Source organism: Pristiophorus japonicus, chromosome 14 (genome assembly GCF_044704955.1).
Source record: "Pristiophorus japonicus isolate sPriJap1 chromosome 14, sPriJap1.hap1, whole genome shotgun sequence".
In the NCBI taxonomy this organism is placed as follows: Eukaryota; Metazoa; Chordata; class Chondrichthyes; family Pristiophoridae; genus Pristiophorus; species Pristiophorus japonicus.
The window spans coordinates 116,252,508-116,280,370 of NC_091990.1; the positions used below are offsets into that span (position 1 = coordinate 116,252,508).

General features: G+C 47.2%; 1 protein-coding gene across 7 annotated transcripts in view; it reads right to left on the reverse strand.

Moving 5' to 3' along the window:
- LOC139280046 (doublecortin domain-containing protein 1-like) overlaps window positions 1-27,863 on the reverse strand; it is a 761,217-nt gene that overhangs the window by 669,387 nt on the left and 63,967 nt on the right. For 6 of the 7 annotated variants that reach the window (XM_070899504.1, XM_070899503.1, XM_070899506.1 and 3 more), the window contains 2 exons: window positions 19,913-20,155; window positions 16,141-16,300 (listed from right to left, as the gene is read on the reverse strand). In XM_070899504.1, the coding sequence (XP_070755605.1) occupies window positions 16,141-16,300; window positions 19,913-20,155 (403 nt within the window). Of the gene's footprint in view, window positions 1-16,140; window positions 16,301-19,912; window positions 20,156-27,863 lie in introns of those variants that run through there. The other variant, XM_070899508.1, reaches the window with a different exon arrangement.

Consider the following 27,863-nt stretch of genomic DNA (forward strand, 5'->3'; position numbering starts at 1 on the left):
GGGCAGTCAGGCGTTGGCGTGCGTCAGTACCCAGCATGCGACTTTCCGTCTTCAGATCCTGCAGAGATACCTCTACATTGAGCCCCCTCCTAGGTGGTGTGCGCTGGCGACGTAATTCTTCCGCCAGCAGTAACAGCCTCAATTATGACACATAGTTCCTGTTTGTGAGCCTGGGGGGGGGGGGGCGTCAGGACCGCCATGCGGGGGCTGCCTGTTTTTTTACCAGGAACTCATCAGGGTCTGGAACAGAGTTGACACCAAGCGCAGCTCTCCCCCGTTTGGAGTGGCAGCTGTCCTGCAGGAGCCGCTGCTCAGAAATCCGTACCTCCACAACCGCGGTTTTAGGTGGCAGGCGGACATGAGGGCTGTGGCTGGCAAGGTGACCAGGATCAGGGACCTGCTCGATGGCGGAGCAGCAGGCTGGATGGCGCCAGACGTGCTGACACAGCGCCTAAACTGGGCCGACGTCCGGCGCGCAGCCAATGCCATCGAGTCGCTAAAAACAGCACTGGGCCCTGACTCCGTTAGATGTGTCGTGGAGGCTCAAGCACGTGGGGAGATCCCGTCCGAACTAACCCCCGTCCGGACAGAATTCCTCATCGGCACCAAGCCCCGAAATCTCCCTCGGGAGCAGGTGCCTCACAACTTGAGCACCCTCGGGGAAATCCCCTCCGTGCCTTTCAGTTCTGCACAGAGGGGTTTCTTGTACGGGCTGCTCTTGCACACTCTCCACCTTGCCATCCTCATCTGCCATCCGGACACGCCATGGCGAACCATCTTGTCATCCGGCGGAGGTCCCCACTGGAGTGCATTCTACGTGGGAGTCCTCCCTCTATTTATTGGGAACTTGGCCTGGAGGGTGGTGCAGGGAGCAGTCCCGTGCAACAAGTTTTTAAGTCGGTTCACAGGCTCCCAGGCCAGCTGCAATTTCTGCGGTCTGGAAGAGTCCGTGTTCCATGTTTTTATGAAATGTGCGAGGTTGCAGCCCCCATTCCATTATTTAAAGGGGCTGCTCCTCAAATTCTGGTTGCACTTCAGTCCCACACTCCTGACTTTGGGCACCCTGTGCGGAGGGGAGCGGGCAGGTCGGTAGGCCTCCTCGTAGGACTGCTCCTGAGCACGGCCAAGGGTGCCATCAGCCAGTCCAGACAGCTGGCCGTTGAGGGGGTCGTACAGCCCAACTGCCTGCCGCGGTTACACCCGAGCCAGGGTATCCCTGGAGATGGATCACGCGATATCCACTGGTACGCTCGCGGTCTTCCGCGAGAGGTGGACGCTGGAGGGACTGGAGTGCATCATCAGCCCTGGCAACCAAACTTTAATTTGATTATTATTGTTTTAAGTTTCATTTCTTTATTTGCCGGTTTTAGTGCCCCCCCGCTCCCTTTTAGCCAGGGGGCACTTGTATAATTTGTGTGCTTTTACTGCCCTAAAAAACAAAACCAAAAAAAAGCAAAAAAAAAAGGGGCACTTGAAAAGTTTTTGAAGTGTGCACCATCCCCCCGCACCCTCCCTTTAATCAGGGGGAGCTTGATTTAATTGGTTAATTTGGTTCACACCAAAAGAGTTTTGGAGCTGTTGACGACCCATCTCCTCTATCTGGTAGTCGACCTTAGCCCTGACGAGGAAGCCTGGCTGGCGAATTGGCAAGAGCTGGAGGCCAAAGTCGCCGCTCGCCTAGGGCGCTGGACGGTTCTGAGTTCTGTCCTATGAGGGTCGAGCGCTAGTCATAAACCAGCTGGTGGCCGCTATGCTGTGGTACCGGCTGGTCACTTAGACCCCTCCCCCTGCATTTGTCTCCAAGATACAGAAGAAGCTGTTGGACTTCTTCTAGAATAACAGGAAGCACTGGGTCTCTCAGTCTCCCGCATAGGGAGAGCGGTCAGGCGTTGGTGTGCGTGAGCACTCAGGCTGCGACTTTCTGTCTTCAGACCCTGCAGAGATACCTGTACGTCGAACCCCTCATAGATGGTGTGCGCTGGCGATGTATTTCTTTCGCCAGCAGTACTGCCTCAATAATAGAAACATAGAAACATAGAAAATAGGTGCAGGAGTAGGCATTCGGCCCTTCGAGCCTGCACCGCCATTCAATGAGTTCATGGCTGAACATGCAACTTCAGTACCCCATTCCTGCTTTCTCACCATACCCCTTGATCCCGCTAGTAGTAAGGACGACATCTAACTCCTTTTTGAATATATTTAGTGAATTGGCCTCAACAACTTTCTGTGATAGAGAATTCCACAGGTTCACCACTCTCTGGGTGAAGAAGTTTCTCCTCATCTCGGTCCTAAATGGCCTATCCCTTATCCTTAGACTGTGGTCCCTGGTTCTGGATTTCCCCAACATTGGGAACATTCTGCCTGCATCTAACCTGTCTAAACCCGTCAGAATTTTAAACGTTTCTATGAGGTCCCCTCTCATTCTTCTGAACTCCAGTGAATACAAGCCCAGTTGATCCAGTCTTTCTTGATAGGTCAGTCCCGCCGTCCCGGGAATCAGTCTGGTGAACCTTCGCTGCACTCCCTCAATAGCAAGAATGTCCTTCCTCAAGTTAGGAGACCAAAACTGTACACAATACTCTAGGTGTGGCCTCACCAAGGCCCTGTACAACTGTAGTAACACCTCCCTGCCCCTGTACTCAAATCCCCTCGCTATGAAGGCCAACATGCCATTTGCTTTCTTAACCGCCTGCTGTACCTGCATGCCAACCTTCAGTGATACCCAGGTCTCGTTGCACCTCCCCTTTTCCTAATCTGTCACCATTCAGATAATAGTCTGTCTCTCTGTTTTTTCCACCAAAGTGGATAACCTCACATTTATCCACATTATACTTCATCTGCCATGCATTTGCCCACTCACCTAACCTATCCAAGTCACTCTGCAGCCTCATAGCATCCTCCTTGCGGCTCACACTGCCACCCAACTTAGTGTCATCTGCAAACTTGGAGATACTACATTTAATCCCCTCGTCGAAATCATTAATGTACAATGTAAACAGCTGGGGCCCCAGCACAGAACCTTGCGGTACCCCACTAGTCACTGCCTGCCATTCTGAAAAGTACCCATTTACTCCTACTCTTTGCTTCCTGTCTGACAACCATTTCTCAATCCACATCAGCACACTACCCCCAATCCCATGTGCTTTAACTTTGCACATTAATCTCTTGTGTGGGACCTTGTCGAAAGCCTTCTGAAAGTCCAAATACACCAGATCAACTGGTTCCCCCTTGTCCACTCTACTGGAAACATCCTCAAAAGATTCCAGAAGATTTGTCAAGCATGATTTCCCTTTCACAAATCCATGCTGACTTGGACCTATCATGTCACCTCTTTCCAAATGCGCTGCTATGACATCCTTAATAATTGATTCCATCATTTTACCCACTACCGATGTCAGGCTGACCGGTCTATAATTCCCTGTTTTCTCTCTCCCTCCTTTTTTTTAAAAGTGGGGTTACATTGGCTACCCTCCACTCGGTAGGAACTGATCCAGAGTCCAGGGAATGTTGGAAAATGACTGTCAATGCATCCGCTATTTCCAAGGCCACCTCCTTAAGTACTCTGGGATGCAGACCATCAGGCCCTGGGGATTTATCGGCCTTCAATCCCATCAATTTCCCCAACACAATTTCCCAACTAATAAGGATTTCCCTCAGTTCCTCCTCCTTACTAGACCCTCCGACCCCTTTTATATCCGGAAGGTTGTTTGTGTCCTCCTTAGTGAATACCGAACCAAAGTACTTGTTCAATTGGTCTGCTATTTCTTTGTTCCCAGTTATGACTTCCCCTAATTCTGACTGCAGGGGACCTACGTTTGTCTTTACTAACCTTTTTCTCTTTACATATCTATGGAAGCTTTTGCTGTCCATTTTAATGTTCCCTGCAAGCTTCCTCTCGTACTCTATTTTCCCTGCCCCAATCAAACCCTTTGTCCTCCTCTGCTGAGTTCTAAATTTCACCGAGTCCCTGGGTTCGCTGCTATTTCTGGCCAATTTGTATGCTACTTCTTTGGCTTTAATACTATCCCTGATTTCCCTTGATAGCCACGGTTGAGCCACCTTCCCTTTTTTATTTTTATGCCAGACAGGGATGTACAATTGTTGTAGTTCATCCATGCGGTTTTTAAATGTCTGCCATTGCCCATCCACTGTCAACCCCTTAAGTATCATTTGCCAATCTATCCTAGCCAACTCATGCCTCATATCTTCAAAGTTACCCTTCTTTAAGTTCTGGACCATAGAATTAACTGTTTCATTCTAATTCCACCATATTATGGTGACTCTTCCCCAAGGGGCCTTTCACAATGAAATAGCTCATTAATCCTCTCTCATTACACAACACCTAGTCTAAGATGGCCTCCCCCCTAGTTGGTTCCTCGACATATTGGTCTAGAAAACCATCCCTTATGCACTCCAGGAAATCCTCCTCCACCGCATTGCTACCAGTTTGGTTAGCCCAATCTATATGCATATTAAAGTCACCCATGATAACTGCTGCACCTTTATTGCATGCACCCCTAATTTCCTGTTTGATGCCCTCCCCAACATCACGATTACTGTTTGGAGATCTGTACACAACTCCCACTAGTGTTTTCTGCCCTTTGGTATTCCGTAGCTCCACCCATACCGATTCCACATCATCCAAGCTAATGTCTTTCCTTACAATTGCATTAATTTCCTCTTTAACCAGCAACATCACCCCGCCTCCTTTTCCTTTCTGTCTATCCTTCCTAAATGTTGAATACCCTTGGATGTTGAGTTCCCAGCCTTGGTCTGCCTAATGGCATGCAGCTCCTGCTTGTGAGCCTGGAGGGGCGTCAGGACCATCATACGGGGGCTGCCTGACTTTTACCAGGAGCTCATCAGGGTCTGGAACAGAGTCGCCATCAAGCGCAGTTCTTCCCTACCTGCAGTGGCGGCTGCCCTTTGGGAGCCACTGCTCAGGAATCCGTATCTCCATGACCGTGGTTTTAGGTGGCAGGTGTATGAGAAGGTTGCGTCTGGCATGCTGACCAGGGTCAGGGACCTGCTCGATGGTGGAGGAACAGGCTGGATGGCGCCAGATGAGCTGGCACGGCGCCTATCCTGGGCCGATGTCCGCTGCGCGGCCAATGCCATCGAGTCGCTAAAAACATCATTGGGCCCTGACCCCGTTAGGTGTGTCAAGGAGGCTCAAGCACGTGCGACAATCCCGTCCAAACTGACTCCCGTCCGAACGGAATTCCTTATCAGCGCCAAGCCCCGAAACCGCCCTCGGGAGCCGACATCTCACAACTTGAGCCTCCTCGGGGAAATCCCCTCCGTGCCTTTCAGTTCTGCGTGGAGGAGATTCCTGTACGGGCTGCTCTTGCTCACTCTCCATGTTGCCATCCCCGTCTGCCATCCGGACACGCCATGGCACACCATCCTGCCATCCGGAGGAGGCAGGGGTTCCCAATGGAGTGCTCTCTACGATGAAGTCCGCCCTTTACTTATTGGGGCTTGGCTGGAGGGTGTTGCATGGAGCAGTCCCGTGCAGTAAGTTTTTAAGTCAGTTCACAGGCTCCCAGGCCGCCTGTAATTTCTGGGGTCTAGAGGAGTCCGTGTTCCATAGTTATGTTGAATGTGCAAGGATGCCCAATATTTGAAATGGCTGCTCCTCAAATTCTGGTTGTACTGCAGTCCCACACTCCTGATCTTTGGGCACCCTGTGCAGAGGGGACGGGCAGTTCAGAAGGCACCTCATAGGACTGCTCCTGGGTATGGTCAAGGTGGCCATCAACTGGTCCAGGCAGCGGGCGGTCAAAGGGATCATCCAGCCCAACTGCCTGTCTCTCTTTCGCGGTTACATCCGAGACAGGGTGTCCCTGGATATGGAGCATGCGGTGTCCACCGGTACGCTCACGGCCTTCCGCGAGAGGTGGACGCCGGAGGGACTGGAGTGCATCAACACCCCCGGCAAGCAAATTTTAATTTGACCATTTAATGTCTAAAGTCTAATTTGTCGGTTTATTAAGGGGGCACTTTAATTACATTTGATTTTAAAGGTACAGCTCAAAATAGTTGTAGAGCTGTTGAGTTGAGAGTGGATTAGCCAGTCATGTGATGTGCACAAGACTCAATAAAACCTCGTCCAGTTGGGTTCAGGGGATTCATGATGTAGCAGATGGTTATGAGCCTGGTGGATGAACTGGTAATGTGTAGTGTGATTGTTAAACCTTTGTTAATAAACCAACTAGTTCTTCATAGCAATTGGTTGCTATGAATTCTTAAGCAAATAACCCACGAAGCAAATACATTACAACTGCCATTTGAGAGGGCAGGTAAGAGTGAACCACATTACAATGGGTCTGGAGTCGCATATAGGTCAGACTGGGTAAGGACGGCAGATTTCCTTCCCTAAAGGACAATAGTGAACCAGGTGGGGTTTTTTTTAAATTCCAGATTTATTTAATTGAACTTAAATTCCCCAGCTGCCATGGTGGGATTATGAACTCATGTCTCGGGATTATTAGGCCAGGTGTCTGGATTGCTAGGCCAGCAACATAACCATTATTCTACCGTACCAGTCACTAGCACCAAAGGATCTGCTAAGTTTATCATTGGTGCTGTGGCATTAGCACGGTATAGAAACCTGAGCAATTCTCGCGTACGGTTTTGGAAAGTGTGTTCTGAAGTAAATGCCAAAGAGATTTTGGTACTTAAAGAGGTAACATGGCGACTGTGGTATGCAGCCTACCAGTTACTCTAATATCCCTGTAACACTATAATAAGCAGAGCTGCTACTTTTCTGGTGTTTTTATTGATAATCATAGGCAGTCCCTCGAAGCGAGGATGACTTGCTTCCACACCAAAAAGGAATGAGATCACAGGTGTTTCAATGAAGGACCTAATACTCCAGGTCCCGAACTACATGTTGAAGGTTGGAAGATGTCTGTGCGTGGATTTTTTTAACGTGTGGTGGCCGTTGCACACCAGCCACCACAATCTCTCGCCGCTTCTTCGCCCTGACCTCGCCGCTCCTGCTGTATCTGCCCGCACTCCAATCAACGACCTGGATCTTGGTGATGTCCCCCTTCACTGCCGTTGCTCTCTTGCACCAGCATTTGTTGCTTCCTGGAGTGGTATGCCGCCACGCTGCTCCTTCCACTCCCCGGCCTGCTCCGATGGTGCTTGCAGGCCGGGGGCCGCTCAGCCTGCTGGGCTAGGCCACCACACTGCTCCTTCTGGGCAGCACTATGATTGTCTGTCTGATTGTCATAGCAGTTTATTTTGAATAGTTGGAGGAGGCAATTCGGTGGTTCAAGGCACCTCTATCATTTTGTTAACATGATAACTTTTACCTTTTTCATCCCAGTTGTTTGCCCTTTTCCCCCTATTCCTTAATTCTTAGGCGGTTCCTCATATCGAGGATGACTTGCTTCCATGCCAAAAAGGGATGAGTTCACAGGTGTTTCGATGGAAGGACCTAATATTTCAGGTCCCAAACTACATGTCGAAGGGTGGAAGATGCCTGTGCGTGGACTTTTTTAACATGTGGTGGCCGTTGCACACCAGCCACCACACGGGCTTGACAGAGCTAGGTCTTGGTCCAGCAGCAAGGATTAACCAAGACGACTGGAGACCAGCTCTGCTGCACGGACATAGTGCGCAAATATATGGAAGTGTGGGTTGGCCCGTGCTGCCCCTGAGCCCTCGCCTCTTCTGGGCCCCGAACTCACACCTCTCCTGGGCCTATCAACAACAGGTCGGGGCTTTAAAAGGAGCATACCACTATAAGGTACAGCGTGAGCCGGTCCGAGAGGGCGACGGCTGTGAAGAGGGCGACTGGATTGGACATCCATACTCCAAGTCGCTGATTGGAGCGTGGGCAGGTTCAGTAGGAACGGCGAGGTCGGGGCGAAGGAGCGGCGAGAGATTGCAGAGCAACGTGATTCCTCAATACCATTCCCAAGTAAGCATCCATCTCCCTTTTAAACATCTCAATTGATTTTGCATCTTAAGCCCACAGAAGCTGTTGTGTATCTGTAAAGCATGCACTCCCATGTTCCGCCACCAGGGAGTGCATCCCCTGAAGTCCCAAGGGATCCCAGCATCCCTTGGAAGCACTGTATATAAGCCAGCACCTAAGGCCTGTTCCTCACTCTGGAGTGTCTTAATAAAGATTGAGGTCACTGTTACTTTAACCTCTCTGTGTGCAGTCTCATCTGTGTTAGGAAGACAATAACTGGCGACGAGTATACAAATCCAACGCAAAGATGCAGCAATCTGTGGGCATCCTGGAGAAGTTCTCGGAGGGTGAGGACTGGGAAGCCTATGTCAAATGGCTAGATCAGTACTTTGCAGCCAACGAGCTGGACGGAGAAGGAAGCGCTGAAAAAAGGAGAGCGGTCCTCCACACGGTCTGCGGGGTACCGACCTACAGCCTCGTGAAGAATCTTCTGGCTCCGGTGAAACCCACAGATAAGTCATATGAGGAGCTGTGTATACTGGTTTGGGAGCATCTTAACCCGAGGGAGAGCATGCTGATGGTGAGGTATCAGTTCTACACATGCTAGCGATCTGAAGGTCAGGAAGTGGCGAGCTACGTTGTCGAGTTAAGGCAACTTGCAGGACAATATGAGTTTGATGGCTACCTTGAGCAAATGCTCAGAGACTTTTTTGTACTGGGCATTGGCCACGAGTCCATCCTACGAAAACTTTTGACTGTAGAGCCACCGACCCTCAGTATGGCCATTGCGTTAGCACAGGCGTTTATGTCCACCAGTGATAACACCAAACAAATCTCTCAGCACACAAGTGCTAGCAATGTTCCTAAATTAGCTTGAACTGTGTGTGCGAGCAGAAATGTACGAGGTAGAAACCACGAATCTGCAACTGCCAGCAGGCCTCAGGTGATCCATGAATGCAATTCACACCTTGTTGGCGTTGTGGAGGCTTCCATTCAGCCTATTCATGCCGTTTCAAAGGGTGTGTTTGCAAGAGCTGTGGAACAATGGGGCACCTCCAACGAGCTTGCAGACGAGCTGTAAGCTCTGCAAAACCTGCTAACCACCACGTGGCAGAGGAAGATCGGGCCATGGTGGATCAAAGCAATTTCGAGCCTCAGAGAGAGGAGGCAGATGCTGAAGTACACGGGGTGCACACATTTTCGATGAAATGTCCACCTATAATGCTAAATGTAAAATTGAATGGCTTACCCATAGCCATGGAACTGGATACTGGCGCTAGCCAATCCATCACGAGTAAAAAGATGTTTGAGAGACTGTGGTGCAACAAGGCGCTCAGACCAGCCCTGAGCCCCATCCACACGAAACTGAGAACGTACACCAAAGAGCTCATCACTGTCCTGAGCAGCACCATGGTCAAGGTCACCTACGAGGGCACGCTGCATGAACTGCCACTCTGGATTGTCCCGGGCGATGGCCCCACACTGCTTGGAAGGAGCAGGCTGGGCAAAATCCGCTGGAACTGGGATGACATCCGAGCGCTATCACATGTCGATGAGGCCTCATCTACCCAGGTTCTTAACAAATTTCCTTCCCTTTTTGAGCTAGGCATTGGAAACTTTTCCGGGGCGATGGTGCGGATCCACTTGGTCCCAGAGGCACGACCCATTCACCACAAGGCGCGAGCGGTACCTCACATGATGAGGGAGAGAGTGGAAATTGAGCTGGACAGGCTGCAACACGAGGGCATCATCTCCCCAGTGGAATTCAGTGAGTGGGCCAGCCCCATTGTTCCAGTACTCAAAAGTGATGGCATGGTCAGGATTTGCGGCAATTATAAAGTAACTATTAATCGTTTCTCACTACAGGACCAATACCCGCTACCTAAGGCAGACGACCTATTTGTGACACTGGCAGGAGGCAAGATGTTCACCAAGCTCGACCTGACTTCGGTCTACATGACGCAGGAGCTGGAGGAGTCTTCGAAGGGCCTCACCTGCATCAACACTCACAAGGGACTATTCATCTACAACAGATGGCCGTTTGGAATTCAGTCGGCTGCAGCGATCTTCCAGAGAAACATGGAGAGCCTACTCACGGTGGTTTTTCAGGACGACATATTGGTCATGGGTCGGGACACCGCCGAGCACCTACAAAACCTGAAGGATGTCCTCCAGCGACTGGATCACGTGGGGCTGCGGCTGAAGAGGTCGAAATGCGTCTTCATGGCAACAGAAGTGGAGTTTTTGGGGAGAAAGATCGCGGTGGACGGCATTCGGCTTACAGACAAAGGCTATCAGGAACACGCCCAGGCCACAGAACGTCATGGAGCTGCGGTCGTTCCTGGGACTCCTCAACTATTTTGGTAACTTCCTACCGGGGTTAAGCACCCTCTTAGAGCCCCTACATGTGTTATTGCGTAAAGATGAGAATTGGGTATGGGGAAAAAAACAAGTAATTGCTTTTGAGAAAGCCAGAAACATTTTATGCTCCAACAGGCTGCTTGTATTGTATAACCCATGTAAAAGACTTGTGCTAGCATGTGATGCGTCGTCGTACGGAGTCAGGTGTGTATTGCAACAAGCTAACGTTGCGGGGAAGTTGCAACCTGTCGCCTATGTCTCCAGGAGCTTGTCTAAGGCCGAGAGGGGCGACAGCATGATTGAGAAAGAGGCATTAGCGTGTGTGTTCAGAGTAAAGAAACTGCATCAGTACCTGTTTGGCCTCAAATTTGAGCTGGAAACCGATCACAAGCCCCTCATATCCCTGTTCGCTAAAAACAAGGGGATAAATACTAATGCCTCAACCCGCATACAAAGGTGGGCACTCGCGCTATCAGCGTATAACTATATTATCCGCCACAGGCCAGGCACCGAGAACTGTGCGGATGCTCTCAGTCACTACCATTGCCCACCACGGGGGTGGAAATGGCGCAGCCTGCAAACTTGTTGATGGTGGCGCAGCCCGCAGACTTGTTGATGGTCATGGAAGCATTTGAAAATGATAAATCACCTGTCACGGCCCGACAGATTAGGACTTGGACCAGCTAATATCCTCTGCTGTCCCTAGTAAAAAAACTGTGTACTGCATCGGAGCTGGGCCAGCATCCCCATTGAAATGCAAGAGCTGATCAAGCCGTTCCAGCGGCAAAAGAATGAGCTGTCCATTCAGGCAGACTGCCTGTTGTGGGGTAACAGCGTAGTGCCAACCAAAAAGGGCAGGGAGACGTTCATCTCGGATCTCCACAGCACACACCAGGGTATAGTAATGATGAAAGCTATAGCCAGATCCCATATGTGGTGGCCCGGTATCGACTCTGACTTAGAGTCCTGTGTGCTCAGTTGAGCAACGCGCCCAGAGAGGCACCACTAAGTTTGTGGTCCTGGCCCTCCAGACCATGGTCAAGGATCCATGTCAACTATGCGGGCCTGTTTCTCGGTAAAATGTTCCTGGTGGTGGTGGATGCTTTTTCAAAATGGATTGAATGTGAAATAATGTCGGGAAGCACCGCCACCGCCACCATTGAAAGCCTGAGCGCCATGTTTGCCACCCACGGCCTGCCTGACATACTGGTCAGTGACAACGACCCATGTTTCACCAGTGCCGAATTTAAAGAATTCATGACCCGCAATGGAATCAAACATGTCATCTCGGCCCCGTTTATACCAGCCTCCAATGGGCAGGCAGAGCGGGCAGTACAAACAATCAAACAGAGCCTTAAATGAGTCACAGAAGGCTCACTCCAAACCCGCCTGTCCCGAGTACTGCTCAGCTACCGCACGAGACCCCACTCGCTCAGAGGGGTGCCCCCGGCTGAGTTACTCATGAAAAGGACACTTAAAACCAGACTCTCGCTGGTCCACCCCAACCTGCATGATCAGATAGAGAGCGGGCAGCAGCAACAAAATGTAAATGATGGTCGTGCCACTGTGTCACGGGAAATTGATCTGAATGACCCTGTGTATGTGCTAAACTATGGACATGGTCCCAAGTGGATCGCGGGCACGGTGATAGCTAAAGAAGTGAATAGGGTGTTTGTAGTCAAACTAGACAATGGACAAATTTGCAGAAAGCACCTGGACCAAACGAGGCTGCGGTTCACAGACTGCCCTGAACAACCCACAGCAGGCACCACCTTTATCGAGCCCACAACACACACCCAAAGGATCAACGACACCACCCCGGACCAGGAAATTGAACCCATCACACCCAACAGCCCAGCAAGGCCAGGCTCACCCAGAAGCCCTGCAGGCCAAAAACACGCCAGCCCAGCGAGGGCACAGCCAACACGCCAGAACAGATATTTGTACCGAGGTGGTCCACCAGGGAAAGAAAGGCTCCCAACTGCCTCACCTTGTAAGTAGTTTTCACTTTGACTTTGGAGGGTAGTGATGTTGTGTATCTGTAAAGCATGCACTCCCATGTTCCACCATCAGGGAGTGCATCCCCTGAAGTCCCAAGGGATCCCAGCATCCCTTGGGAGCACTGTATATAAGCCGGCCCCTAAGGCCTGTTCCTCACTCTGGAGCGTCTTAATAAAGACTGAGGTCACTGTTACTTTAACCTCCCTGTGTGCAGTCTCATCTGTTTTCGGAACACAATAGAAGCAGTGCCTTCCACATTTTCTGAACCCTTTGGCAAGGATTCATTCGCATTAGTTTTTAGAAATCAAATTCATTAAAGTCAAGATATTCTTCAATTTATCTCCGTAACACTTTTAGTTGTTTGGCCCATACAAAATAGTGAGCTGTTCTTAGGTACAATGGAAGAATCACTATGCCATGCATTAATTCAACAATCAAGTAGGGATCTCTTCTGCCTTCCACCCTATCACAGACCTTCTCGTTTGTTATTTCCTTCTCTCCCCCTTTCAGTGCTCCTGCACTTCCTTAAGAATCTGTTCCATCTTGAACTTTTCCGATTCTGACAAAGGGTCACAGAGCTGAAACATTAACTCTGTTTCACTCCACAGATGCTGCCTGACATGCTGAGATTTCCAGCATTTTCTGTTTTTAAATCAAGCAGTGATACTTAGTCACAGATATCCTCATGTCTTTCAATGAGGTCATTTGCCAAATTGATTGCTTAAAGATGTGTTGGGAGTACCTTTAAAATAGCAGTGGGAAAGAGGTCTACAGCTTTAATGATGCCACTAGAGAGCGTGGCTCATAGGGGTAGAAATTCACCTGGGGCTATTTTCGGTAACAGGCTTGGCGTTACACAGGCAGCGTGTGCCCTAACCAAGAGACCTGAGGACAGCCCAAAATTGGGCCTGGGACTTCTAACATTTTATATGCGAGCTACACGTGCTTCAAGAGAGCAGCTCTCGCATTTGAACAACGTGATTGTCGGTCCGTGTGCCTCTCCGGCAGCGGCCCGAGGGTAAGCCCTCAGAGGGGGTTGGAGCAGGCATGGGAAGCAATCGCAAGGGCGGTGAAGTTGGGGGAGCACTCTTACTCCTCCTGGCTCTACAGGAAGGTTTTATAAAGATGTCTTTAAAAAGAATATGGGACTGAAATAGCCCTCAGTGAGAAATTGGGGAAGGCGCTTCAACTTAAGCAGAAATTTACCGCCCGGCAGGAGTCAGAGGAAAGAGCCGGAAAATTTTCAGCTCTTTAACTCTGACACCACCTCCCAGCGCATTGAGGTGCTATTGGAGGCGGTATTAGGGCGGTGATGACGTCAACGTGATGCGGACGTGCCGCGTCGCACTGATGCGTCACAACGTCTCTCTGCTTTACTTGAAGGGGAGGGGTGCTGCGAGGTCTAGTGAGGCCTCTGTGGAGCCCACTGGGCCACCTAGGAGGGGTTCAGCCGGGCTAGCGGCCCGGCACCCAAGACGATGGCGGCCTGGCCGAATCCGTGGCCGCTATTGTCAGGCCGACTCAGGAGTCAGCCGACAATTAAAACAAAATGGCAGCTGTGGCGGTGCTCCCTCCTGTTTAAGGGCGACAGCAGCCACACTCCCGCGGGGCAATTTCCCCTGCAGGGTGGAAAAGGGGTCACTGCCAGGTGGTAAGGGGGTCGGCGCACAGCTGTCAATGGGTCGGAGTGGCAGGCGGGGCGGAAACACAGGGCGCAGCGGAAACCCATTCGAGCCCGGGGCAGTTGCGGATGGGTCAGTCTTACCACTCCTTTACTGCCTCTTAGAGGTGGTAATGGGCCTTAAATAAGGGGGCAATTTCCCCTCCCATATGTTTAGTTGGCGGCCGTAGTGATACCTGAAGACTCCTTAGCGGGCAAGGCCTGACGCCAGCCCCACTCATTGCTTCCCAATTTTTGTGAGGGGACTGAGAACAAATGTAAGAGACCAAAGGCCTGTTTTATGCCAATTTCGGGTCGGACATTTTTCAAGTGTCCTTAGAGCACAGGACATTGGTCCACAAAATTTGGCTTCGTTGCGCCCGTTTTACGCCACTAAGGTGGGCACAACGAGATCCAATTTCTACCCCATAATCCGATTAATAGGTACCTCCATGAATAATACGCTAGGCGTGTTTGGCCTCCAGATGCTGAAGCACATAAATCTAGGCTGACACTCCAGTGCAGGGCTGAGGGTAGCTCTTCTCAATCTTCCCTTGCTGCAATGCTCCATCTGACTCTCAATAAACTCCCCACTGGAGTGCAGACGATGTGGCCCGTCCATCGGAGCTGATCGAGCGTGGTCAATGCTTCGATGCTGGGGATGTTGGCCTGAATGAGAAGTTGGTGCGCTTATCCTGCCATTTGCAGGATCTTGCGGAAGCAGCATTGGTGGTCCCTCTCCAGTGTGCCTAATGTACATGGTCTACAGAACAAACAGGAAACTATTCCACCTCCGTCGCCTCCAGTCCAGATCCAACATCGTCCCATCCTCGGTCATTGAATTGCAGTGTGCAGACGACGCTTTTGTCTGCACACTCTCGGAGGTCGAACTTCAAACCATCGTCAACACCTTCACCGAAGCATACGAGAGCATGAGCCTTACACTAAGCATCCGTAAGACAAAGGTCCTCTACCAACCCGCCCCCACCACACAGTACTGCCCCCCAATTATCAAAATCCACGACGAGGCCTTGAACAACGTGAACCATTTTCCATACCTCAGGAGCCTACTGTCAACAAGGGCGGACATCGATGACAAAGTCCAACACCACCTTCAGTGTGCCAGTGCAGCCTTCGATTGCCTGAGGAAGAGAGTGTTTGAAGACCAAACCTGGCACAAAGCTCATGGTCTACAGAGCAGTAGTGATACCCGCCATCCTATATGCTTCAGAGACATAGACCATGTACATCAGGCACACTGGAGAGGTACCACCAATGCTGCCTCTGCAAGATCCTGCAAATCCATTGGCAGGATAGGCGCACCAACGTCAGTGTTCTCACTCAGACCAACATCCCCAGCATCGAATCATTGACCACGCTCGATCAGCTCCGATGAATGGGCCACATCGTCTGCATGCCTGATACGAGACTCCCAAAACAAGCGCTCTACTTGGAGCTCTAACACAGCAAGAGATCCCCAGGTGGGCAGATGAAACAGTTCAAGGGCACTCTTAAAGCCTCCTTGAAAAAGTACAGCATCCCCACCGACACCTGGGAATCCCTGGCCCAAGACCGCTCAAAGTGGAGGAGAAACATCCTGGAAGCCGCCAATCACCTTGAGTCTCTACGCCGAGAACAAGCGCAAGCCAAGCGCAAACAGCAGAAGGAGCGCACGACAACTCAAGCACCCCACCTACCCGTCCCTTCAACCACCATCTGTCCCACCTGTGACAGAGAATGTAGGTCCCACATTGGACTCATCAGTCACCTGAGAAACTCATTTTTAGTGTGGAAGCAAGTTATCCTCATTTCCAAGGGACTGCCTAAGAAGGGCTGAGGGCACGCTGCACTGTCGGAGGTGCCATCTATCGGATGAGACATTAAACCGAGGCTCCGTCTGCTCTCTCAGGTGGACGTAAAGATCCTATGGTACTATTTCGAACTGTTTCCTACACTACAACAGTGACTACACTTAAAAAGTACTTCATTGGCTGTAAAGCACATCCGGTGGTCGCTATATAAATACAAGTCTTTCTTTGTTTTAGGGAGATTATCACCATCTTCTTGGGATAAAAATGTGAAATGGCTGAGGAATTTAAGACCTAAAGATTACATTTATTCAATCACCTATTAGCACCAGGTGGAGCTAGAAATGATTCTCAGTACAGATTACAACCATTGTACCTACCATTTTGATGTTAGGTGCTGTTATTTTTGCAGAGATGTTGCTCGTCCCGTTCTTGTAGGCTATCACTTTTATGATCCACTGCTGGCGTTTAAAGAGTGGCTTTTGTTTGCAATCTCTGTGAGCTGACAGGAGCCTTGAAGATAATGAAGAATGTGCCTTCCTGTATGAAGTGAAATGAGTCCAGGGTATGAAACAAGCAACATTGAGCAAGATGCAATAGTAGCAATGTGTTGTTAAAATATTTTAAACAAGTGTTACAAGCAGGAAGACATAAGTAAATTATTATTTAAGAGACTAGGAACAGGCTGGATTTTCAACTTTGCTCAATTCGGAGCGGCAATGGTGGTGGGGTGGTAAAGCTTGCTCCCGGGAACAGTTTGCACCTCAGTCATCAAAATTGGGCAGCTGGGCCCTGAATCAGGGGCGCAGCACTAAAGGAGGCATTGTACACCTCTCTTGGGCGTTAGCATGGGAAAATCCCAAGCTAAAGAGCCGGGCCGGGAGCCTGATTTCCCAGACGGTCACTGCGGGGAACGCTATGGGGTGTACGGATCAGGCGGGAGTCAAAAAGCGCACCGGTGTTGCAACTAGTAGTGTTGCTCACTGGCGCAGCTCTTCCGGGCGGCACTGCTCTGCATCACCGCAAAACCCCAGCTGGAGGCTGGCCAGAAGACCTCACTGCCACCATTGCCGCTGCCCTGGGGCGAAAAATGGAGCACAAGGGACCAGAAAATCCACCCCAAAGAAAGAGCAGTAGGCCATTCAGCCTTTCGATCCAGTTCCGCCATTCAATGAGATCATGACTAGTGGATTTCCGCTGACATTGCTCACAGGTAGTCACGGGTCTAGAGTACGGTTGTGATATTTAGCTGCTAAACTGGCCTGCCACTTTCAGACCACCGTTTTCAAGAGGCAATCCCTGGTAATTCCAGCTGCTTATAAACCATTGAGGTCAATCTGGGGGCAGTTATTACCGTTTGTACAGACTCCAACTCAGTGACTGGCAGAAAGATTATTTTGTAACTGTCACAAAGAGTGACGTCTGGGGTATGAGTCTACAGTGCTATATATACTAGCAGATCTCCCATGGCACTGCTAACGTCAAGTCAGAGGATACACTATTTTATAAGGGCAGGCGTATTAAATCAATATAATGCACAATGCCTTATTCTGCTATGGTGCTGTGTCCTTTAAGAACCCAAAGTCTAATTATTATTGAATAACCACCACACAGGACAATCAGAGATTCATTGCTGTTTGGGCAAGGGAAGCAGATTGGAATGTGTATCTTTGTTTCAGGCTCCAGCTCAGGAGGGTCTGGAACTTTAAGATGATTTTGCATCTGTAAGAAAAACTGTGGTGTTTGGGATATGATGCCTGCACATGTTAGATGTAGCATTTTTTAATATTTACTAGCAGCTCTCCATGCTATACCTCATGTTAAATCAATTCTACAACAATGACTTCATTGTACTTCATTGGCTGTAAAGCGCTTTGAGATGTCCGATGGCCGTGAAAGATGCTATATAAATCCAAACCTTTCTTTTACTTTTTTTATATTGTTTTTTAAGGACCTTGATATAGAATGTAACATAGAACGGATTATTCTGCTGCCAAACTGAAACTTTGTCCCTTCATGGCCACAAAAGTCTCATTTGCGTAAAGCATCAGTGGGCGAAGCCAAGCTTAATTGCATTTCAGACTGCAGGGTACAACCCTGACCTTCTTTCTCAGAGTCTTTAAGTGTGATCGGTAAGGTCATTTATAGATTACAGATATACTGGGTCTTGCGTCAAATAATTGTCTTTGCTTCGTTATATCTTTTTGGTGTGTGATTCAAAAATTTAAGTGTGGCACTTCATAAAATCATATAAATGTTATGGCACAAAAGGAGGCCATTCGGCTCATCCTGTCTGTGTCGGACGAAATAGAGCTATCCAGCCTAATCCCACTTTCCAGCTCTTGGTCGGTAACCCTGTAGGTTACGGCGCTTTAAGTATAACAGACAGGATGGAAGTGTGACTATGATTTCTGATAGAGAATGTGCTCCAGGTGTGTACATATGAGTCAATCTCCATTGATGTTTCATTATTTCAATGGAAGTAAATATCGGGGGTGATGTAAAATGGGTTGCTGATTTGCTATAACCCATTTAACACTATTGCAAGATCAAGATCAAGTATACACTTCATGTGAAGCAGAGTTAGAGGGCAGTGGTTAATTGCACCAGGATGTATGAATGTAATTCAATCCCCATGTCAAAATGATACAATCAGTTATTATTTTTATATGATATACTTTGATTTTATATGATTTTAATAGCAAAACCTAGGGCAATTTGGGATCAGAGAAGTAGAGTTGGTTGAAGCATTATAGTTTATTTGCTGTACAGACTGAGGAAATGGCTGATACACAACTAAGGTGCTGAAATGTCACCACTGGTGGAAAGTGTAATTATAGTGTGACAAATTTATATGGGTTATAAATGAGGATATAAGAATTTGTAATGAAATATGCACAAATGCATATAAAGTAAGTCCCAACTTCCTATTCCATTGAGGAGCCAAAAAAAAATTAGAGTAAGCCAGCTAGAAAGACTCAAAAATATAATTAGCCCCGATTTTAACTCCGGGTGGCTTCTTCGCTCAGGCCTGAGTTAAAATTGCAGTCAGGTCTCAATGATGTAATCAGCCGCAACATGCCTATGTAAAGAAGGACCCTGTTGTCTCCGTGCGCGTGTCCTTGCTGTCTGCCCAGGAGAGCAAGTTAAAATTGCAGATGCTGTGATCATGGTGGCTCTCGGACGGGTAACTGCCCACCTGCCAGGTTTCTGCTGAGCGAGTAGGGTTAGAATCGTCCAAATAATCTTTATAAAAAGAGAAAGTAAACCAGCAATTCCTTTTATGTTTTTCTAACGTGGAGTCTGAAAGTTACAAGCAGCTACAATCCTTAGATGTGCCTATTCCCACAATGTTCTTAAAGGGGCAGAAGAGGTTAAAAAGAGTTACATCACATCAGCTAAACAGGACAACTGTGCTCCAAACTCCATGAGCAAGATCATGGGAGATCTCTGAAATACAATATTTTTGTTTTAAGATTTATTTTAATTTTAGTGTAGTACAAAGGAGTAGTTCTGAAAGAAATCATTCCTAAAACTCAAATAGTGAGCAACTTTCCCCTTTCCCAGTTGAGCTTGATTTTTGGGGCGGTGAGAGTGGGCAGGGGTGAAGGCACCACATGGAATGAGGTTGGCCAAATTGGAAGGTGAGTCAACCTTCACTGTTATGATGTGCTTGTGAGTGGCTGGTTCAAAAGCACGGTCAAATAGAAGCTTTCCTGAGCTGGCGAGTGGTACCTACTGGGGAAAGAAGGGGTTGCTGAAGAGCATGGAGAATCTAGCTTACATTAAAAAAAAATGCAAAGAGGATAATAACAATTTAATAGGATGAAGATGTATTTGAGCAATATGCATTTACTTTCATCGGCCCACATTCTTCCCTCAACCAATGTTACCAAAATAGTTTAATTGCTGTTTGTGGGACTTTGTTAGGTGCAATATGGCTGCTCTGTTGACCTACACTGCAATGGTAACTGTACTTCAAAAGTAATTCATTGCATGTGAAGCGCTTTGGGACATTTGAGACATTGCTGAGCAATATGATAAAAGTGCTAAATAAACGCAAGTTCTTTTCATTCTTCATTATGTGGAAGACAAAGTTGAAAAATTCATTTTCAGTAACCTGAGGAAATTTGAATGCCTGGATGTAATTACCTTATTGATCCAGGGGGAGCACTCAAACATCTTTTGATCCTTGGAAACCGAAGGCTGCATTTCTTTTTACGAATTGAAATGTTGCTCTCGCAGTCTGAAATCACACCACAGTTTTCGATCGAATTTTGGAATCTTGATTTTCTAGACAGTGAACAAGGAAGAGATCCAACTGGAGACCGCAGAGACACTTTTCCTCTTTGCGTGCGTATGCGGATTGTCATTTTAAATGGGGATTTACATTTTCTAAATACAAAGAGAGACAATAAATCTTTTAAGTTCCATAATTACAAATTAAATAAAAGAGTCAGATTTTTACTTTATTTAGCTATGTTAAATGAAACATCTGTTTAATGGTTGTGGGCATTCTAATAACCGTGAGGCTCATTCCACCATTCCCAGGGTGGAAGACATGCTCGGAAGGAGTGCAGGTTGGAGACAGGGCTACAAAATTGTGGCACCGATTCTCTGACCTGTACCCACTGCTAGCACAGCTTCCTGCTGGGAACGTGAGAATTAAGACTCATGTTTTATAAAACAACACAAAGTAATGTACCAGACTTTGTCAGATGTGTATCATTTCAAAGCTGAGGGAACTTTGAATGCTCAGTGGAATGATCTAATTTCATGACGCATGATTTCCCTAGTTTGGAAAAAAGTAACAAATCGTTGGATCTCATCAAACCTATCTCCTGTTGTCAGAGTGCTTCTTTGCTGTAGCCAGTAAGCACACCAGAAGACTCCATACTACACTCACTACAGTAATTGTGCCAGATCAACAGTGGCTGCACTTCAAAAGTCATTCAGTGACTCTGAAGCACTTTGGGACATCCTGAGGATGTGACAGATAGTAGGTAAATGCAAATTCTTTATGTGAAATGCGATTGTGCAGTCTCCACCTAGTACTCAACCTAGTTTTCATCGCACAACATAAAATTGACAATCTCTTTCGTAGTGAGGCTATTTTGTGGGGGGAAAATCATATTAGAGAAAAAAAGGGATGTTTCCTTGAGTCTAGGGATAGAACCAATTGTTCGCTAGAGTTGAAGTTTCTTGGTAGTTGATTGTGTAATAACTGATTTGAAAGTTCTGGATACCCTTGCCTCTGAGTCAGAAAGTTGTGGGTTCAAGTCCCACTTCAGGGACTTGAGCACAAAAATCCAGGCTGACACTCCAGTGCAGTCCTGAGGGAGTGCTGCACTGTTGGAGGTGGCATCTTTTGGGTGAGACGTTAAACTGAGGCCCAGCCTCCCCTCTCAGATGGACGTAAAAGATCCTATGGCACTATTTTGAAGACGAGCAGGGGAGTTATCCTCGGTGTTCTGGCCAATAATTATCCCTCAATCAACATAACAAAAACAGATTATTTGGTCACTATCACATTGCTGTTTATGGGAGCTTGCTGTGCGCAAATTGGCTGCCGCGTTTCCCACATTACAGCAGTGACTATACTTCAAAAGTTGTTCATTGGCTGTAAAGCGCATTGAGACATCCGGTGGTCAAGAAAGGTGCGATATAAATGCAAGTCTTTCTTTACTAAACCGTTATGCCTAAAATGGGGAAGTCTTCTATTTCCCTTGCCTTGATGAACATACAAACATTTAATTCATGATGCCGTGCGAAGGGAATTAAGCCAGTCCTTGGACTAGTCCTACTGTCCTGAACTGAAGTGCAAATAGCACAAACCGATTACAATTTGAAGTTAATAGAAAACATTGTTCAAGTCTTGACAAAAACTAAAGTCATAAACAGTCTTGTGAAAATTGATCTCAAAGTCTTCTTCCAATTAAACATGGGGAGCCATTACTTTCCAGGAGAGGAAGAACCACTGTCTGATGACTCACTCTGCTCCAGCCATGGGAAAAACGAAAACAACACCAGAATACCCTCTGAACAGAGAAAGGCAAGGAGATGGGATGTTGAAAGAACTATTGAAAATAATGACTATTAGCTCAGAAAACTTCATTCCGCAGTTCAGACTGATCTGAAACTTGTTTACTTGGATCTATAGTATTAGAACATAAGAAATAGGAGCAGGAGTAGGCCATACGGTAGCCCCTTGAGCTTGCTCCGCCATTCAATAAGATCATCGCTGATCTTCAATCTTAACATCACTTTCCCACTCAATCTCCATATCCCTTGATTTCCCCTAGACTGGGCCTGAAATTGAAGAACTTACTGCCCACTGCCACTGACTGCCGCCAACATTCCTCTGGTCGAACCACCCAGTACCACATTCGACATGGCCTGGAGCGTTCTGGAGCGGGCAGGAGGAGAGAGCCACCGGGAAGCGCCTGCCGACGTCAGCGGACAGCCAAGTCGCGCAATTGACCTCCCGCCCGCCGAGCTGCGATATTAATGCAGGCGGGAGTCGACGGCAGTTGGCGGCAGAACGGGAGTGGACTGCTGGCTGGAGGCTGGTCTATCCCCAATGATAGGTAAGAAGATGAGGAAAAAAAGGTGAGTACACTTTTTGTAATTTTTTTTTCTTTACAAGGACTTACCTGGATGGGGTCCCCTGAAGGTCTTCAGATGGTTTTAAAAATGTTTTTATGCTTTTGCTTTTCAGCTCTTCGACCCTCCATGGGCCCAACTCCATCCTCGGCAGCACTTGGGCGGCAAGCAAGTCGCTCATTTACCGCCCACCGACCTTTGAGGGACCTCTCCGATGAAAAGCCCACCGAAAGTACCGTCAGGTACCTCGATGGCCATCGGTGCTCCTTTGGGCAGCATTTGAGCGGGCGGAGGCCTTCATCAATTTTAGGCCCCCAAAATCTATCTATCTCAGCCTTGAATATATTCAGAGACTCAGCATCCACAGCCCTCTGGGTTGATCTGTAAGACTGGACATGAGCCTAGAAATTGCTTTTGGCAAAGCTTAAGGGGTGATTTGATAAAAGCCTTCAAGTATATGAAGGGTTGTGAGAGGGTAAATAGTGACAGATTGTATACACTGGTTGGTGAGATGGTGATGAGAGGGCACATATTTAAGATGATCGCAAAGATGATCTTAACAGGGAAGTTAGAAGAAATAATCTTTACACAGACGGTGGTTAGAATGTGGAATTCAGTGCCACAAAGTGTTACTCAAGCAGTGTCTGTAAATTATTATAAAAGGCAGTTAGATAGTTGCTCAAAAAAAAGGAATATTGAAGAGTATGGGGACAGAGAAGTGGGATTTGACTGGCTGAGATATTAAACGATATAGACACAGTGCAGAAGAGTGGGATTTGACAAGGCAGCATTTGGAGGTAAACTTGACAAACAGACAATTTCTGTGCTGCAACATTCTATGGGGAGAAATTCAGTCGCACCTCATTTGGGGCGGTAACCCAGGCGAAGCAGTAATTTTAACGCCTTGAAAAAGTTTGCGCCCTCCGCCCAGAAATTCGTCAGAATCGGTCGAAGAGCTGACATGGGCACTAAATCAGCCTTTGCACACCAGCTGGGGGGACGCTAACGAAAATGCTGGAGCTAAATTTAACCGCGCCATTGCGCATGTGCTGAACTCTGATTCAGATCCCGGGAAAAGCGGATAGTAATGCACACGTTAAAGTTTACAAAATCACTTTTTCTCAAGCTGAACTCTTATTTCTGTCTGCTTTTGCAAACTCGGAGACTCATCACCACGCTGTGTGTAAACGTTGCACTGATTGTGACCTCCGAGGGAAACGCTTCCTCATCCCATTAAGTAGCCACCAGTTAACGACTCTGCAAGCCTGTACCGACTGTTTTTCCAGACATTGTTCTTGGCGGCCACTAAATGAAACGGCCGCACCTAATTTTCTGACCGGGACACAAGCGTAGGCGTTGCACCAGAAACACGTCACGATCTGAGTGATCGTCAGCAGCCAAGCACTACTGATTTGTGCCCCTGGTGAGTCTCTAATGAATTTTCGCTCAGGGCGCTAAATGCTGCACTCCCGGTCGGTAATGTCTGGCGGCTAACTGAGGTGAAAATCCAGCCCTTTGGTTTTATGGCCCACAAACGGACCCTTAATGTATTTTAATGGCATTCATTTGTTTGTGATTTTAACAAAGGCATCAGCCCATTTAAAATAAACTGGTCAACGGCACCATTGCAATGGAAGATAGGGGAACAGCATATGAACACATTAAAGTGTTCTTTCACTAATATTGCCAACAGTCATTTTGTGGCTATAGTTAGAATAGAGTTAAAAACTGTAGTACAATCTGAGAGGTTCCAAAGATGTGCGTGAACTAATTGTATTGGATTTGGGTGCTGTTGTTGTTTGTGATGCTGGCTAATCCCCTTATTGTTATTTTATATTTGGATCTATTAAAAACCTGATAAACTCAATTATATTATAAATCTTTATATCCCAACTGCATTGATGCACAGGGATGAAAAGTAATAAAGAGTATTATTTTTATCTTGACTTAACAATCAAGTTATAGAAAAGTACAGAAAAAGAGATAGAGAACATTTTCTTGCATAGCGCAAGCCTTTAGTAAACTGGCATTAGGTTAGAATACACATCACAAAGAAGACCACAGAGATAATCCACTGCTTTGACAAAGCTGGCTGGGAAGAGTAGGAAATGTCTTTCAGCAGCAGTAGAACAGTGAAGCATTTTAAAACCTGGGCCAATCTAATCACTTACCACATTCTAAGACACAAATCCCCATGAGGCCAACAGTCCCATTCAAGAATGGAAAATGCTGCTACTCAGACAGGCTTTGGTTCAATGGGAACTATGCAGTCCTGTGCTATCACACAGTTTATAAGAACTGAATTTACCAGAAGGATAATGACAGTTGGCAGGGTTTTAGACTTGCTGCGGCTTGATGCCAAAGTATTACATGCATGTCAAATACTCTTTTTTCCCACTTCCAACACTACGACTATTTGTGAGAATTCGCATGGGCAGGCATTACTTATATATACAATCCACCAACTGCAGACAAAAACCCGTCTAATCCATTACCATATGTTAGTATTCTTGACTTTCTAACTGACACAATGGTGTTGTGTAGTTCAGTTAAATCCCATTTAACTTCTCGGTTTACCTTGCCTTCTCTAGTTAATCTGCAATGTAGAAATGTCACATTGCACAATGCCCTTAACTTACCAGCATTGTGCAATGTGTATGTTTCCGTATGTTTGCAGTCAGATAATCACACAGATACATTAAGTATGTTGTACATCCACACAACTAACAGCAAGACTGCATTGTGTTTAAAAAAGTGGAACAGATTTTTTTTTAAAACTTTTCAATTAAAACAAGATTCAAAGAGTAGAATTTATAGATTCCATAGGCAATTGCGTCTAAAACATTCTCTGTGGAGAAGTGGCTTGTCATTTTAAAATATAATCAAGTTGAAAGGGTCCAACATCAAACGCAGCATTTGAAGTGGTAACTGGAGTGAGTCCTGAATGGGTACCAGTCCAAGGCTGGCAGCCCTTGCAGTGACATAGACCTCACAACTTTTTACTCTAAATCCAATTACCCAGCTGGGGAGAAGGGACAGTAGCACAGTGACTTGAAGTCATCGTACTCCCACCCTTTGTTGCCTAGAGACATGTGAGGGATGGGAAAGACCTCCTCCAGAGCCATGCCAGCCCAGCACATCCACTGCCACAATACCCGTACCAAAAAGGAAAGAAGCCCAGGATCAGAAAGGGACGTTTTCATATTAGTACCAAGAGTTGACAGGGTGGATTTTCCAGTAGCTGCACTCTTGGGTGATAATGATCCACAGCAGGCCACCTCCACCACCCCTTATCCCTGAGTGCTCTCACACAGCCATTCCCACCAAAACTTTAAGGGGTGCATCTAATTGGCTGTTCTGTGCAAGCCATTGCTGCCTGCCATCATGTGTGCTCCCACTTGCACAGCAGCCCTCAGCTGGGAGCACACATGATGGCAGGCAGCAATGGCTGCTACCACCCTTTAAATAGTTGCAGCAGCAATTTAAAGAGAAGTTTGGGTTACACAGCTGAACAAACATGGGCACAAATGTGGGTGTCTAGGCACATAATGTAGCAGCACACCAGAAGAACACCTCATTTACTGATACAACCCTGACAATGCTGCTGAAGAAAGTGGGTGGGGAAAAGGTGGCTTCTCCTCTTTGGCCCTCCAGGGCAGCCTGATGAGGGCAGTGTAGGGAGATAATGCAAATGTAAGTACAACTGCAGTACCCAGATGACATAATGATATATAAGGAAGAAGTTATACAACCCCTCCACCCGCCCCCCCGTTCCCGCCCCCCCCGCCACACATAACACATTTCCATTCATCTGAGTCTGGACTCTTGTACACCCCTCATAGAAACATATAAAATTCTGACGGAATTGGACAGGTTAGATGCAGGAAGAATGTTCCTGATGTTGGGGAAGTCCAGAATCAGGGGTCACAGTCTAAGGATAAGGGGTGAGCCATTTAGGACCGAAATGAGGAGAAACTGCTTGACTCAGAGAATTGTTAACCTGTGGAATTCTCTACCACAGAAAGTTGTTGAGGCCAGTTCGTTAGATTTTTCAAAAGGGAATTAGATGTGGCCCTTACAGCTAAAGGGATCATGGGGTATGAAGAGAAAGCAGGAATGGGGTACTGAAGTTGCATGATCAGCCATGGTCATATTGAATGGTAGTACAGGTTCGAAGGGCCAAATGGCCTATTCCTGCACCTATTTTCTAAGTTTCTATGTTTCCTCTCTTTGCATCAACATAGAAACACAGGTGGGTTTTAGCAGTGCCTTTGACCCCCACCCCACCAGGGCCCACACTCCAGAATTACCTCCCTAAACCCTTTCTCCCGAAACCCCTACACCCCTCCAACTCCCACACTTCCTTCAAGGCCCTCCTAAAACTCACCTGTGATAAAGCTTTTGATCACCCCTCCTAGTATTTCCTTAGGCTCAGTGTAGGTTTCCTCATGCTTCTGTGATGCGCCAGGAGACATTGCTTTTTGTAACTTACTGTCTTTTACATAGTAAATATCCCAACGTGCTTCGAGAAGGAGAAACCGAAGCCATGAAGGAGTAAAATAGTTAGGAGAGATAACTGAAAGCATAGTGCAAGAGACAGTAAAAAAAAAACTCTTAAAAGGGAGGGAGAGAAGTGTCAAAGCAATGGGGATTTAGGAAGAGAGTTGTGGAGCGTAAGGTCAAGACAGGCGAAAGCTCTTAAAATCCATGCTGGACACCAGCAGCACTTTTATTTTCCACTGACTCCACTTCATATTTGTACAAGCATAAAGCACATGGATGACCCAGAACACACTCACTGTGAAATAAGCAATGGATCCAAGCTAACTCCACAATTGGGTACAACTATTAACATTTTTGTAAGTGTAAAATATCATAAACGGCACCCTACATTTCTGATGCAACACCATCATGTTTTAGAAATATTGATGAATCATTCAATATTCACAATTCTTTATTTCTAACAGGCATCTAATTTCAAATGTGTGGTCTTTCCACATTACAATACATGATGTATAAATCAAATAGTAATGCTTTTCATTAGGAAAATACAGAAAAATATGTGGCCAGAGCTTGTAACTACTCTTGCATATCCTTCTTTCTACAGTTCTATTACTGTAGTAGAATCATAGAACAGTACAGCACAGAAGGAGGTCATTTGGCCCATCAAGTCTGCACGGGCTCTTTCGAAGAGCAGTCCAGTTAGTCCCATGCCCCTACTCTTTCTCCATATCCCTGCAATTTTTTCTCCTTCACGTATTTATCCAATCCCCTCTTGAAGGCTACTATTGAATCTGTGTCCACCACCCTATCAGGCAGTGCATTCCAAATCCTAACCACTCGTTGTGTAAAACGTTTTCCCTCATGTCACCTCTGGTTCTTTTGCCAATTACCTTAAATCTGTGCCCTCTCATTGACACTTTAGCCACTGGAAACAGTTTCTCGTTATTTACTCTAATGATTTTAAACACCTCTATCAAATCTCCTCTTAGCCTTCTCT